This window comes from Oreochromis niloticus, linkage group LG17 (assembly GCF_001858045.2).
Source record: "Oreochromis niloticus isolate F11D_XX linkage group LG17, O_niloticus_UMD_NMBU, whole genome shotgun sequence".
NCBI classification, from domain to species: domain Eukaryota; kingdom Metazoa; phylum Chordata; class Actinopteri; order Cichliformes; family Cichlidae; genus Oreochromis; species Oreochromis niloticus.
The window spans coordinates 19,530,226-19,545,251 of NC_031981.2; the positions used below are offsets into that span (position 1 = coordinate 19,530,226).

The 15,026-nt window shown below is 40.1% G+C and overlaps 1 protein-coding gene across 2 annotated transcripts; it reads left to right on the top strand.

The window, feature by feature from the left end:
* Positions 1-5,474: 5,474 nt before the first annotated feature.
* Positions 5,475-14,659, top strand: tmem19 (transmembrane protein 19). 2 transcript variants are annotated; one of them, XM_003448077.5, is made up of 8 exons: positions 5,475-5,712; positions 6,492-6,639; positions 7,871-7,984; positions 10,621-10,758; positions 12,153-12,229; positions 12,312-12,489; positions 12,960-13,169; positions 14,272-14,659. In XM_003448077.5, the coding sequence occupies exons 2-8, from the start codon at positions 6,510-6,512 to the stop codon at positions 14,430-14,432; spliced, it is 1,008 nt and encodes a 335-aa protein (XP_003448125.1). In that variant the 5' UTR covers positions 5,475-5,712; positions 6,492-6,509; the 3' UTR covers positions 14,433-14,659. The 2 variants fall into 2 exon arrangements, with proteins under 2 accessions (XP_003448125.1, XP_025755708.1); XM_025899923.1 differs by lacking the exon at positions 5,475-5,712 and adding an exon at positions 6,147-6,169.
* Positions 14,660-15,026: the final 367 nt, after the last annotated feature.

Consider the following 15,026-nt stretch of genomic DNA (forward strand, 5'->3'; position numbering starts at 1 on the left):
AACAACAGGAATGAAGCAAATCCAAGGTTTAGACTTATTTTTCGCTTTTATTGTTGAAAATAGATTAAAATGATCTTTTATGGGGCTGAAATTGTGGAAAACCTCCCACTACTTTATCTACATTTATTTATTTTTTAACACAGTTATTTAAAAGAACTGTTTTGTTTGTACTAAATAACACTCTGAATAAGTTTTATATTACTTGGTTTTGGTTTTTGTTTCATATATATTGCTGTTATATGTCCTCATTCTTGTTGGCTTTTAACTGGGCACTGAAATATGTTGCAAGGAGGACTAAAAGTAATGTAATACTGATGTTGCTGTCAGGGGTGTTGGTGAAGATATATAACCTTAATATCACTAAAGCCAGGGGTGTCCAACTCCAGGCCTCAAGGGCCGATGTCCTGCAGGTTTTAGTTGTGTCCTTGATCCAGCACAGCTGATTTAAATGACTAAATTACCTCCTCAACATGTCTTGAAGTTCTCCAGAGGCCTGGTAATGAACTAATCATTTGATTCAGGTGTGTTGACACAGGGTGATATCTAAAACCTGCAGGACACTGGACCTTGAGGCCTGGAGTTGGACACCCCTGACTTAAGCCAAGCACCAACCTAAGGGGATGAAGTTCCTGTAGTTTCTCTAGTGGCCACTTGATGCTGCTTCAAACAGTGAGTCAGTTGCCATAGACTCCCATGTTAACGCATCCAACTTCACAGCAGACATAAACATTGTTACAGCCTGAAGCAAGAAACGACTTAGGCGTGTCCTAATAGGGTCACTTCCGGTACCAAAAAAGCGGCCTGGCAGTGACTATGCCCATCTTTTATATACAGTCTATGGTTTAAAGTTTGGCTCGCCCATTGATTTCCCTCGGGATTCATTTGCCCTGAGAGTCTTTGGGGGATTCACTAAACTCCAACATCATGTCTACAAACAGATTTTAAATTTTGGGTGAAGATTGAAGTCACTTTCAACAACTACACTTCCCATGAGTCTCGGACATACAGAACACATGTTATAAGGTCTCTCTCTCTCATTCTCTCTTAAGGCTCTCTCTCTCTCCAGGGGTGGATCTAGCCCCCCTCTTAAAAAGTGACTGCTGCTTCAGTTTCGCACAAACCACATCTCCTCTGATCCTCCTCCACTCGTCGCTGCTCGGTAGGTGGCATAATCTCTCTTTCCTCCAATAGCTCTCCCCTAGTGTGTGTGTGTTCATAGTTTGATCTCAGTTAATGTTTTTGACTAATAGACATCTATGGTGTGTATCCAAAATAAACTACTGATATTTAAATCACCACTATGACTGTGTGTGGGTTTAATATTGGAGCATAAGACCAGGCTACAAGAAATTTGAGCTGTAAATTATCCGCAGGTTTGTGCACCTGTGTGAATCAGTAGGAGGAAGATGTAGTTATACAAATTCTTGTTTTGGATATTTAGTCTATTGTCATTTATTGAAAACATTAAATCATTTTGCTTTATACTTTTGGATATACACTCTACAGCCACTTTATTAGGTAGACCTTTTCAACTCCTTGGTAACACAAACACAAACATTTATTCAGCCAATCCTGTGGCAGTAACTCGATGCATTCAGACGTGGTCAAGATGACCTGCAGACATTCAGGCTGAATATCAGAATGAGAAAAAAGATTATTTTAACTGGGTTGAACGTGTCGTGGTTGTTGGTACCAGATGGGCTGGTCGGAGTATTTCCCGAACTGCTAATCTGGTGCGATTTTCTAACACAATCATCTCTGGGATTTACAGAGGACGGTCCAAAAAAGAGGAAAATATGAAGTAAATCACAGCTCTGTGGGAGAAAATGCCTTGTTGATACTGATAGGAAAGCAACAGTAACTCAAATAACCACTTGTTACAACTAAGGTATGCAGAAGAACATTGCAAACTCAAACTTTGTACACAGGCTAAAGCAGCAGAAGACCACATTGGGTGCCACTCTTGCCATCTAAAAAAAAGAAAACAAAGGCTACAGTTCACACAGCCTCACCAAAACTGCGCAATGCAAGACTGAAAAAATGTTTCCTGGTCCTGAGTCTCAATTTCTGCTGCCGGCTGTTACTTAACTAATTACTACTTTACTACTACTTTAAAATTATTTAAACACATTTAAACACACAGGGGGGAAAAGCTTAAATAAGTAAAAAGTTATGAAATCATGTAATTTTAAAAAAAAAAAACTACTCTGAAGTCAAAATAAATAGAATACAGTAAAAAGGCACACATTTAAATGAAAATATTAAGTAACAAAATCGTACGTAATCAAGTAAAAGCAGAAACATTTTTTTTTAAGTTTTTAATGCTGGAAAGAAAAAAACTAGTTACTAGTAAAAAGACGAAGGAACAGTTATTCAACAGCACTGCTGTGGACAGTTGTGATTAATGTTATGTGATGATGTCCCTCTCAGAAATGAGCATAATTGGCACATCTTTCGGTTCTTTCCAGAAAAACCAGGCTGCATCTTTTACTTAGAAAGCATAAATCGATTCATAAATGGTTCATGGGGTGTTATAAAAATCGAGGAATTGTGTTTTTATGATGAGACACAATCTTTTCTAACCCTGGTACTAAAAGTGTGTAATGTGTACAAACTGCTCCACATTCATTACACAGAAAAGCTTTTAAAATGCTGGCAGATGCAGAATCACTTTTATTAGTCTGTACAAATGCAGTGGAACAGAAATACATCTAATCTCATCAGTGTGATAGTTAAAGCTGAGCTGAGCTTCACAGTCAACTATCTGAATGGATTCCTGTAACATTTTCAGATGAGTTTTATAATTAGACTTTAATTTATGTGTAAATACCTGTGACACAGTGAATATCCCCTGAGCCTCAGACTGACTTTCCATTTGTTGTGGTAAATAGTAAATCACCCCACATAAACTAAGATAAGGACAGGAGAGTTGAAGGTAAACTGACCTTTCTTATCAGCTGAAGCTCAGCCCACTGTACACCGTGCTATCTTAGCTGGAAAATCATTTTGAACCACTCTGACATGACAAAGCTAATTACTAACATCCCGTTCAGTGTCTTACTCCTAGCATGCTAGCTTGTTGAGCAGTTTTTTGATTATGTGTTACAGATATTAGGCTATAAACCAAAATTATAAAAAGTCAGATTACCAATTAAAGTGATTAGAGTTCCTCCCTAAGGGAATGTGAATAGACAAACCAGTCTTAACCCACTGCCAGCCCGCTCCTGTGTACATTGAGCTTTATCAGTAATATTCACACACTATTTGCCAAAAACAACAATAAATACTAAAAAGAATTTGGAATTTATCATCTGGGAACCATGAAAAACAATGTGCAATCGGGTCGCCCAGCTCATCTGGAGATGTTGCACAGAAAATGTTGTAGCCTTCGCTTTCGGCTTTTGTAGCTATTGGCACCAGATGAAAAGTCAGGGGATTACCATAACTTAAAGAATTTATCCTCTGGGAACCATGCATCTTAGCATGTAGCATCATGGTAATGCATCTAATGACTGATGTATTTAATTTATTTACCACGGAGGGTTATCAGAAATGATATTATTTATTTTCTGGGTTTGATAATGTTCTGTAAATTGAAGGAATATTAGAAGATTACCAAAGATTTTTGGGATCATCATCTGGGAACCATGAATAAACATGAATGGAATTGAACTGAATTGAACCGAAGTGAGTTTATAACATTTGCCAGGATTCATCCTTTGGACATCATCAATTCTGTCCAGTTTCTGAAATGATATCAAACGTGAAATTTAAACTTCATGGAGGCACAAGAGTGAAGCCCAGCGGATCTCCAAAGTAACTGGGACTGATCATCTGGGAACCTGTGCAAAGGTTTTGTTCACTTCATCAAGTAGATTATGATATTTGCAAACAAAATAACTTGCCATTAGATGAAAATTTGGATCCAGTTGGGATTCATCATGTCGGAACCTTGAATTGCTCAACAAATAAATTGCAAGCATCCAGTATCTCTGAGAAGACATTAGATTAAAAATGTCAACATCATGATGGCACTAAACAAAAAGTTGGGTCAATAAAAATGTACGCTCATTGTCTGGGAACTGTGAATGTCAACACAATGTTGACAGGTAAGCCATGCAGTTACTGGAGCTAATTTAATGGGAAAAGAAATTGGGGAAAGTTCATCATCTGAAAACCATGATCAAGAATGTGGAAAGATTTAGGCCTTTCAGTCAGTTTGAGTTGGAAAGATTTCACAGGAAATTAAGGCCATGTCAGAGGATTACCAGAGTGGGTAGGATTCATCCTCTGGCAACCACGAATCGCCACACAATAAAAAGATAATTCGCCCAGTAACTGCAGAGGTATTTTAAGGGAAAATGATCAAACCGGTGGACAGATATTTCTTGTTATTTGAAGCTTCTGAAATCTCCAACTGTATTCTCAATAGGACATAATTGATTTGACTAAAGTGTGTCAATTTTTGATTTTCCATCACACACCCGATTAAAAAAAAAAGTTCTGCTGTGATGCAAGACAAGAACAGAGGTCTCTCTGTGCTTTGCTGTCAGGAAGAGAAGTATTTCCCATGGGATCATAGATTAAAGGCAGCATTTTGAGCGGAGCTTTAAAGCTCTTGAAGGTCATTGGAAGCTCAGAAATTCCAAGAAGAATGGCAAGACTCATTATAGATATTATTCTGTTTCCTCAAACGGTAGGACATCGTTTTACATGTATTCTGTCTGTAAGGGTTATTTACCGTTTGGGTTATGTTTTACTTGAGTCCAGCTTCTTAAGGAGTAAGCTGCACATTCGAACAAGCAACACTACAAAACCTCGATTACACCAATTTTTCCAGGGTTGCTCTACATGTTTTAAAATCAGTTTCATGATCTTTTGAACATCCAAAAGAGGAACGTCAATGTAATTTTAAGTTCCACATATGTAAAATGCCTTTACATGCCAGGAAACGTAGATTTACAAAATGCATGAACCTCATTGGTCAAATTCCAGAAATATTGCGGCATTATTGTAAAGAGGATCATCAGCACCTCAGCAAGATCTTTAACGATGACATTGTGGGTGTTTAATTATCCAAAGTCTTACCAATCTGAGCTGAGATGGATGACTCTAATGGGGTGCAATGTTGGTATTTTCTTTTCTTTTTTTCATTTTTATACGGGACTCAACAGCCTTAATTTTCATTTTTTAAGTTTAAAACACGATGAAACCTTTGGAAGGTGTTCTGAGTAAACACCAAATTATAACATTTTTTAAACCAGAACTATCTTAATAACAAATACAGCTATTAATTAAACACAGTTATTAATTGATAAAATATTCTGATTTCGCCTGTGCTTTTTGTGTTTCCACCTGTGCCACGCTATTTAAAAAAAAACAAAAAACAACAACAACAAAATTTAAAAAAGAAAAAAAGAAAAAAGAAGAGAGCTATAATTTGGGTTACTGTCCCTTTAAGAACTCAGCGCCTTGCTGCCGGAAGTCGGTCCGTCGTGTTTTCTCCCTCCGGCAGGTGTTTTAGCCTGGAAGCTTCAGCTGAGCTTCTGATTTCTGTTTGGTTTCACTGCTAAAATCTTTTTCTCTTTAATTATATTTGTAAGAAACACTACTGTTAGCTGTTCCACTTCGAAAATAGAAAGCTAACTTTCTAATTTACTCGTTAAAGTAGGGCGTTTAACCGATAAGTCGTGATGGCTCAGGAGATAAACGGTGAGTTTATATATGTATATTTTTTAAAAGTACCGCCTAAATATATTCACATGTACCAAACTGACACTTCAGCCCGGTGTTTGATATTATTATAGAGTGTTATTCTGTTTTGTTTAATTTGAGAACACTTGGTTCTCACATTTAGGTGTATAATTTCAGTTTAAGGGAGGTCTGATGGTGCTTTGTTTTGGTTCCGCCCTCCTCATGACTCTCTTCATGGCAAATTAAGAGAGTGGTTCTCAGGCAGTTCATTTAAACAGAGCAGAGAGAGGATGAGTACAGGTCAGCAGTGCCAGGGCAGTCAGGAGGTTTGAAATGAGGCGGCACAAGGGGTGTTACCTGAGAGGTGTACCAAGCTGGGCTCTCTGGTTCAGGCTCCAGGAGGGGAAGTTTTACATGTCATGTGACTCTTTCTGCACAACATGATCCCTGTAAATGCCACCGATTCCAAGGAATGGTATTTTTATTTAACTAGCATATTTTATTATATGTAAATTCAAGGTGCTTCATACAGAAAATAACAAACCTAAAAGCTGTGTAGTTTTACAATGCAAGCTAAATACAGCAAAATAAAGCATAAAAGGAATTTAGGCTGCATTAGGTTGTATTTTCTGTTGTGAGGCACTGTTACGAAGGAGAAATGAAAGTCTTGACAAAATGAGAGCGTTTACTTTGTTATTAAACATGTTCTGATCAACGTGAAGTAGCAGTGTCGTTTTCTTACAGCAGCAGAAACTATCTAACAAACACTGACGTGACTCTGTCCTCCTGTCCTGCAGCACGGGCCGTCCCTCAGCATGGACTCTGAAAATGATATCCTGATGAAGGAGTCCATCAACATGATGATTGATATGATCGTGCTGTGTGCCACTTTGGCACTCTCTCTCTTCTTCTGGATCCTCTCTCTCACAATGAGCACATTCTACGGTGAGCTGCCTGCCTGGGAATGTTTTCACTTTAAGGTTTTATTTTCTTAAAACTGCCTTTAAATGGGAAGTTAATCCATTAAATCATGTGCCCCTCCATGTGCCCTAAATACTTTAGCTTTCACACTAACTTTGATTTTTTTTTTCTCCTGAAGTGGGTTAAAAGCTGAACAGACCTCAGTACCATTTTTCACAGTTGTACATGCACAGAGAGAGTGTGGCAATGAGGACACGAGGCATATGTTGAAAGACAAACTTGACGGTTGAAGAAACTCAGTTCCTTGTATGTGTGCACATACTTGGTGAATAAAAATGAGTCAGGGTTTCTGGGCTTTCTTTTGAGCAACATGACAAGTAAAATTTGGGTTTCATGCTGTTACTCAAAGGTTTGAGATCAGTTACACGGACCTGGTATAGAAAGAAAAAGCATTTGTTTGTGCTTCAAGCATCAGATTTTCACAAATGACAAGACATGTTACAGCATTTCCACCAAGATCTCCTCTACTTCTGCTTCTTCCTCCCTTCTTCTGCCGCCATCTTCTCCTTCTTATACTCCTTCCTCCTCCTCCTCCTCCATCTTCATCATCCTTTGTCCAATATCCTCCATCTCTCCTAAGCTGTCCCTCAGATCATTTCTAATCTTCTCCTGCTCACTCCCAGTGAAAATCTGAAGACCCCCACTTTGGCCTCCGGTCTTTCTGTCGGTGCCACCGTCCCCACACAAAACATCACAGCAGGTCTCACTACCATCTTCTAAATCTTCTGCACTCATCTCCACCTGCTGCACCCTGCCACATTTAAATTATTTCAACAGCTTACAGTATATGGACTTATGTGACCAACAGATCGAAGCACATCGGCTCATTTCTCGTCTCTCCAGTTTTATTTTGAAATCATCATCGTCAGAGAGAAGATTTCCTTTCTACAGCTGTCCCCACTGAAATTCAGTCCCTGCATGGTTTTAAATTAAGACACAGTTACTGGATTATTACACTTTCTGAGTGACCTGACACTGTTGTTGGAGTTGATCACCTCCAAAGCCCACAATGAGCCAGAAAAAGCCTGAATAAAATGCAGCAGCTGTAGTTTAATCAGTTTTATTTAAAAACACAGTGCATCTCATTTCTTTTTAATATTTTTTAAAAAAAAATTCACTCTGTGATCAATTAAGAATGAAAACGGATCTTTATGTGCTGATGGTGGTCTTGGTGTGTGTGTGTGTTTGTTTTCAGGCACGCTGCAGCCCGTGTCGCCGTGGCGTTGGTTGTTCTCCATCTTGGTTCCCCTCACTGTGACGATGCGAGCGCTGAAGAGACGCAGTCTGGACCGATCGGGAGCGCTGGCCGGTGAGTATTTGCCCTCGCCTTTACCCAACTGCATGATGTCAGAGGAAGTCGTTTGAGCTTCCTGGCTCACTGCTTAGCTGTTATGAAGTCATTATGAGAGAACATTAGAAGAGCTGTGATGTTTGGTGTGAACTCCAGCAGGTGGTCTTCACCGTGTCTACATGCATCAAGTTGCTGCATTGTGAGTGGCTTATAAAGTGGTGGTTGAGTGTTTTTTGTTGTTGTTGTTGTCGTTTTAAAGGGGGATATTCTATGACCTTTTAAAATAAAGAGGATTCTCCAGTACTTACATTTTTTCCAAGAAGAGGCACATTTTAAGAAATCCGAACCATTTTTCCAGTTTCAGATAACACGCCGAACTCTTCAGGCTGCTGCTTTTGCCTCTTTTCTTGGTATTATATGATGTAAGCGATGCATTTAAAACCAAAGACTGTAACGCATTCCCAGCACTCACACCAGAAAACAACCAGGCCTCTTACTACGAGTCGGCAGATGACGCACAGATCTCGTCATGTGATCCATTAAACTGAAGTTATGGTGGTCACAGAAGACCCGTTCTCAAATGCTCGAGTTAAAGAGCAGAAAACAGGATTCCTGGCTGCAGTCATGGACTGTAAAGATCTAAAACTCATAATCCACATTAATGCTGTCACAAAATCGCCCCATGAACAGACTCAATTCTCACATTAGACACCTTTTAATTCCTGAATCGGCACTTTAAAAATGTAAACCAGAGCCTGAATTCGATAAAGTGGTAAAAATATGTGTAACAGACAAGCAGAGGGAACTTTTCCACACGTCTCACGTTGCTGTTCTCAGTTTGAAATATTCCGCTTACTGCTGATATCTTCCATTTGATGTTTATTTTGTGGAATTTGTTTACAGTGCTGTGAAAAAGCATTTGCTCCCCTCCTGATGTCTTATTTTCTTACACTTGCATGTTTAAGATCAAACTTTTAATATTAGACAAAGAAAAACAGTGAATACAAAGTGCAGTGTTTAAATCATGATTTCATTTGTTAAGGGAAAGAAGATCTCTAAACCTACCTGGCCCCGTGTGACAAGGTATTTAACTCCTAAACCTAATAACTGGTTGTGCCAACCTCTGCAGCAAGAACTGCAGTCAAATGTTTTTTGCGATAAGCGTCGATGAGCCTTTCACATCGCTGTGGAGGAATGTTGGGCCACCCCTGTTTGCACGATTGTTTTCATTGGTTTTCTACCATGAACAACCTCTTTGAGCTGCTTTGGCGTGATCTTAATCTATTTTAAGTCCAGACTTTCACTTGGCCACACAAAACCTTCATTTTGTTTTTTGAGCCATTCAGAAGTGAACTTGCGGGTGTGTTTTTGACCTGCTGCTCGAGGTTCTGAGCACGATCTGATGGATAGATATTTTCATTCAGGATTTTCTGGTAGAGAGCAGATTTCACGGTTCCATTAATTATAGCAAGTCATCCTAAAGCAGCCTCATACCATCACACCACAACCACCATGTTTGACTGTTGGTGTGATATTATTTTTATGAAATGCTGCATTAGTGTTAGTCAGTCTACAGAATACTTTCAACAAACTCTCGGGGATCATCCAGATGTTTTTTGGCAAATATGAGACGAGCCTTTGTGTTCTTTTAGCTCAGCACTGCTTTTCTCCTTGAACTCTCCCACTGTTGCCATTTTTTGCCCAGTCTCTTTCTTATTGTTGAATCACGAACTGTGACCTTGCAGTTCTTTAGACGTTGTTCTGGGTTCTTTGATGGGTCGCTGATGACCTCTTGGAGTAATTTTGGTTAGCCAATCTCTTCTGGGAAGAATCACCGAGGTTCACTAAAGTCCCAAAGCCTTAGAAATGTCTTTGTAACCCTTTCCAGCGTGAATCACTGACTTTGTTTCTCAGCTGTTTCTTTAGATTCTGGCATGATGTGTTGGTTCTATTTGAGATATTTCTTCATTCAGCAGGTCTGGCAGTGAAATTAAACTCGGTAATTAATCACAAATAATTCATGAGTTACTTTTTGACATGGGCCAGGTACGTTTGGTTGACTGTTTCCCTTAATAAATGAAATCATAATTTCAAAAGTAAATCTTGAACTTGTTCAGGTTATCTTTCTCTAATATTAAAATTTGTTTGATCTGAAACATTTAAATGTAACTAATGTACCAAAAAACTAAGAAATCAGGAAGGGGACAGTTACTTTTTCACAGCGCTGTAAGTTTTGAGATGTGAAGTGACAGTCATTAAATTCTTGAAGTTTTCCTTGAGAGTTTTGATTTTTGCTTTTTATGGATTTAACATCTACAGGAACTCACATTTCTGAAAACTGAGTCACGAGGCTGCAGCCTGAAGTCGGGGCAATTATGAAAAGAACTGATACTGATCTGATTTATTACACTGCTGAATGATGCCTGTGTGACAGTCAGGCGATCTACAGCATATGGAGAAGGGAGGTGATTTTTCTGCCTTCCAGGAAACGCAAAATGAAACAATCTTTATGGGGTGTTTTTTGTAAAGCTTGAAATCTTCAGCTGGGTTTGTTCTTTTTAAACTTTTGCCAACCTGAGAAAATAGAAAAGTACAGAACGGCACGCTCTGCATGACTGGTGAGCTTGCGCTAACATGCGTTTCTGTGCCCTCAGCCCTCCTGGTGGGGTTTGTGTTGACGATGGCAAACTACAGCTTCTTCTCCACTCTGCTGGCCTTCTTCATCACCTCCTCCAGACTGACCCGCTGGGGAGGAGCGCAGAAGAAGAAGATCGACGCCGAGTACAAAGAAGGTGAGAGACGTAAAGGCCTCGCAGGTGATGCAGTGCTGCAGAGACTGGTGGAAGCTCCGTGACACAGCGAGGAGGCGGAGCCAGAGAGAGAATGAGAGATGAAAACACTTTTGATGTCTTACTCAAATGAGCGGCACAAGGCGTCCGACCATTAGCTTGAGGGTGAAGTAAAGCGTCCATCAGCAGCTCCATTGACTGTGATGGAGCTGAAGCTGTGCATGCACTTGTGTTTGTTCTCAGCTTTAAATTTGTCAGGTTTCTTACAAACTTTGCTGCCATCCTCAACCATTCTAACAGACACACCTGTAACACACACAGGTGTGTCTAAGCGAGGGAACAGCATTTCATTGTTTTGTAGTTTTTTGAGGTTATTTAACAAAAAAATGAATGTGCGTAATTAGTGTGTAATAACTTTCCAACTAAATGATCCATTCTCATAAACTTACAATCAGATCTGTGTTTTATCATCTGAGAAGGGATCCCCTTCTCCAAAAAACTGAAACACAGAGGTAACAGACATCAGTCATCTTAATAAAATATCATCTTCTTCCTCCTCACCTCAAGCCTCGTGTCCTGAACTGAAGTCAGGGCTCTAACACACGAAAACATACGTAAAATAGCTAATTTATGTCTGATATTGTCACAATTACTTATCATCAACAGATTAGACATGAGATGGATAAACAACAACAGCAGCAGCTAGTTATAAGCTAACATAAGTTTTCAGCCCCTCCCAGAGAAAATACAGGCGGATGCTTCTTACCCGGCATTGACAGCTGAGGTAAATGGTGAACTGACATATTTCACTGTCGGGGGAGTCCACTTTGCTATCAGAGTACACTGATAGCAAGGAAGAGTACACTTGCTGATTTATTGCTGAAATGATTTAAATATGTTAAATATATTACGAAATGTTTTCACAAACAATAGTAGAAACGTGCACTCTGGTCACAGCTTTTATGGGGTACAGTCTAACTTTAATACTGGGATCTCTTGTTGCTGGCCAAAATCCGTTTGTCCAGCAGCCACCATAGCTAGGATCTCGCTATTTAAATGGGAGGGGTTAGGAAATAGACCTCTGTTGACCATAATCTGTAATCTGCTGGCATCTCGTGGTGAAAATGTAACTTTAAATTTAATTATTTTGCATATTAAGTTTATTCATATGAAATTTAAGTCAACTAATAATTTTATATTATTATTATACTAAATATGTTTATTTATTGCTTTTTAATGGGCCAATGTGACGAGTTTGTTTTTTAAATGATCTGTGACTGAGAGAAAAAAAACTAAGCTTCTGATTAGTGACTCCCCTCGGCCCACCGCCTTCTCCTGGGCTGCTTAAACAGTTGTCTTGGAACAGTTTAAATTAAATGTGAATTACTTGTTTTTAGGGGGTCAGAGGAATTGGGTTCAAGTTTTCTGCAATGGAGGTGTTCCCACTGAGCTGGCACTGCTCTACATGATCGAGGTAAACCCAGAAGCACAGGAAACAAGCTGCTCTGTGCGAGTGTAATGTTAGTAAAGTTGTTCATTTCCTGCTCCTGCTTCAGGTGGGTCCAGGTGAGATCCCCATCGATTTCAATAAGCAGTACTCTGCCTCCTGGATGTGCCTCTCCCTACTGGGCGCGCTCGCATGCAGCACTGGGGACACCTGGGCATCTGAGGTGGGGCCAGTCCTCAGCCGATCAAAGCCGAGACTCATAACCACTTGGAAGGAAGTCCCCACAGGTGAGGAGCCAGTAACAGGGTGGGGTAATGATGCGAATGTTCCACTTTGTGTTAAAGAGGGGAAAAGTCCCACAGCACAGTTCAGATCAGACGGTTTTGTTTTGTTTTTTTCAAAGTTAAATATGTCCAACCACTGTGAAGCTCAGGGCTCCTGAGAAGAGCTGAAGCCAAACATTCAGATTAGATTTTCACAACCGTTTCATCAGGATGAGGAGGCGTGATTGTGAGCTTCATTAATAATGTGACTTGTCACATTGATTTATCTGAAGAGAGTCCACAGATGAATCATGCTGCATGGCATTTCATTAAAAGGCTGTAGGTTTAGAAGATCAGCAGTAAAAAGAAAAAAAAAAAAAAAATTAATTTCCTCTTTTTAGCTTTTAGTCGACCTCATCACGCGTCTTTTTGCACTGAAAATCATTTTTAGATAAGCCGCCTCATTTTTCTGTTTTGCTTTGTTCTCCCTGCAGGAACAAACGGAGGTGTTACTCCCATAGGATTGGTTGCCAGCTTCCTTGGCGGGGCAGCGGTGGGCGTGGCTTACTTTGTGACGCAGCTGCTCACAGTCCGCGATCTCCACCTGGCCGACCCCCAGTGGCCGATCGTCGTGTACGGCGGCGTGGCTGGCCTGCTCGGGTCCATGCTGGACTCCTTTCTGGGGGCGCACATGCAGTACTCAGGTCGGTTTGAACCAGATCTCATGTGACCGTTGCATACGTAGAGAAACTTCCTGATCTGCCACACAGCCTCTATGATTCTGTCTCACAAACCCAGATGTGTCAGACAGATATAGATATCGCGTTCAGACTTTGAACCTTTAAAATGTTGTTTGACATCATTTACTGACTGAATCTCATTCCGGGATCACATTTCAATATGAAATGTAATCAGATTACAATCAGCCTGTCTGCAGCCTCTTTTAAAAATCCCCTTTAAATCCATTTAGATCAGTTTCAGAGTCTTAAAGTCATTTAAAAACATCTGTTAAAACAGATGTTTTTCCGTTAAAACAGATGTTTTTCCAGCAGTGTGATCAATTACAAAATGATCAATGATTGATCAGTGTCTGAATTTTTACACAGATCAGTTTGATTTAAACAGATTCTCAGCAACGTACAGCATATGTTTGCATTCTGACGGCTGTGTTACAGAGATGAGATTAAAGTTTAGTCTGAGCTGATTGTAAATCAGATGTAATGGATGTAAGGAGTTTTTCCTTTCCGCTGTTGCCAAAGTGCCTGCTCATATGGTGTCGTCTGATTGTTGGGTTTTTACCTTACAACGTGAAGCTCCTCGAGATGATTTGTTGCTGTAAAAATAAGATTGAACTGAATCTGCTGCTGAAGCTTGACGTTCATACAGAGATCAGAAGAAGCAGGAGAACAGTGAGTGGCTTCCTTTTAGAGTATTGAACATGCCCAGATAGAGTGAAGTTCTGCAGTTTCTCTCCATATAAAAGTGAAGTTGAACCATTGAACTCAGCGGCCCTCAACCAGAGATCAAGCAGCTTTTACTCCTGTGAATGTCGTTGTTTTCAGGAGAAAATCCCAGCTCATGGAGTTCAAACTTATTTCACTAAAAGTTAAACAGAATTAAAACATAGCTTTAGAGGAGCTCTCCTAAACCTCAGTCCCTGTTTAGCCTGACTGAAACAAGTAAACCGTATCTGCAGACTAATAAAAAATAAAAAAAGAAGTTTAACTTTTTGGTAATGTTTTCAGCAGCTTCCTTTTGTCCAATGACGCGCAGAGATTTTCTGACTTTTCTCCTGTGTCCCCTCAGGCTTTGATGCGAGCATCGGGAAGGTGGTGAGCTACAGCTCCGCCACCACCCAGTGGATCTGCGGGAAACCCATCTTAGACAACAACGCAGTCAACCTGTTCTCCTCGGTCCTCATCGCGCTCATCCTGCCGGGGCTGGCCTGGGGGGCGTGGCCTCGATAGACTGACACTAAAAACTGTCTGCCTGTTTTACGACCTGCTGGCTGCCTGAGTTAGTGTTACTCAAACACTGACTAAACATCTGAGACCAACATCTTTTTAAAAAAAAAAAAAAAGCACAGGTTTTAATAACTGAGCCACACCCACACCATCAGCTCAAAGCCACTGTGTTTTTAACATGACATGTTCAGTAGACCATGGATGTATTAAACTTCACTGCCAACCCCTCAGTCTGGATTTGACTGATTTATTTTAGATGAGATGACGTTTCTGCCATTTAGTGAAAAAACCAAAAAAATAAAATCAGGAACAGAAACTGCTGTAATTCTGGTCTAAACAAAAAAACTAGCAGCAGGGTGGAAGGTTATTGACGGTGTAGTTAACAAAAGGATGATGAGCTGCCTGCAGAGCTGTGGTTAGAATAATATGAACACAGTACCAGAGGGAAGATGGAGCATTAAGGTTAAACTGCTCTCAAAAGTTTAGGTTGAGGATCTGCAGTGGGCAGAGACATGAGGGCACGTCTGAGGAGGCAAGGTCGGTCATTAATATGCAGCCGTGTAAAAGTTCAGTTGAAGAAGCAAAATTGTGGAGGAG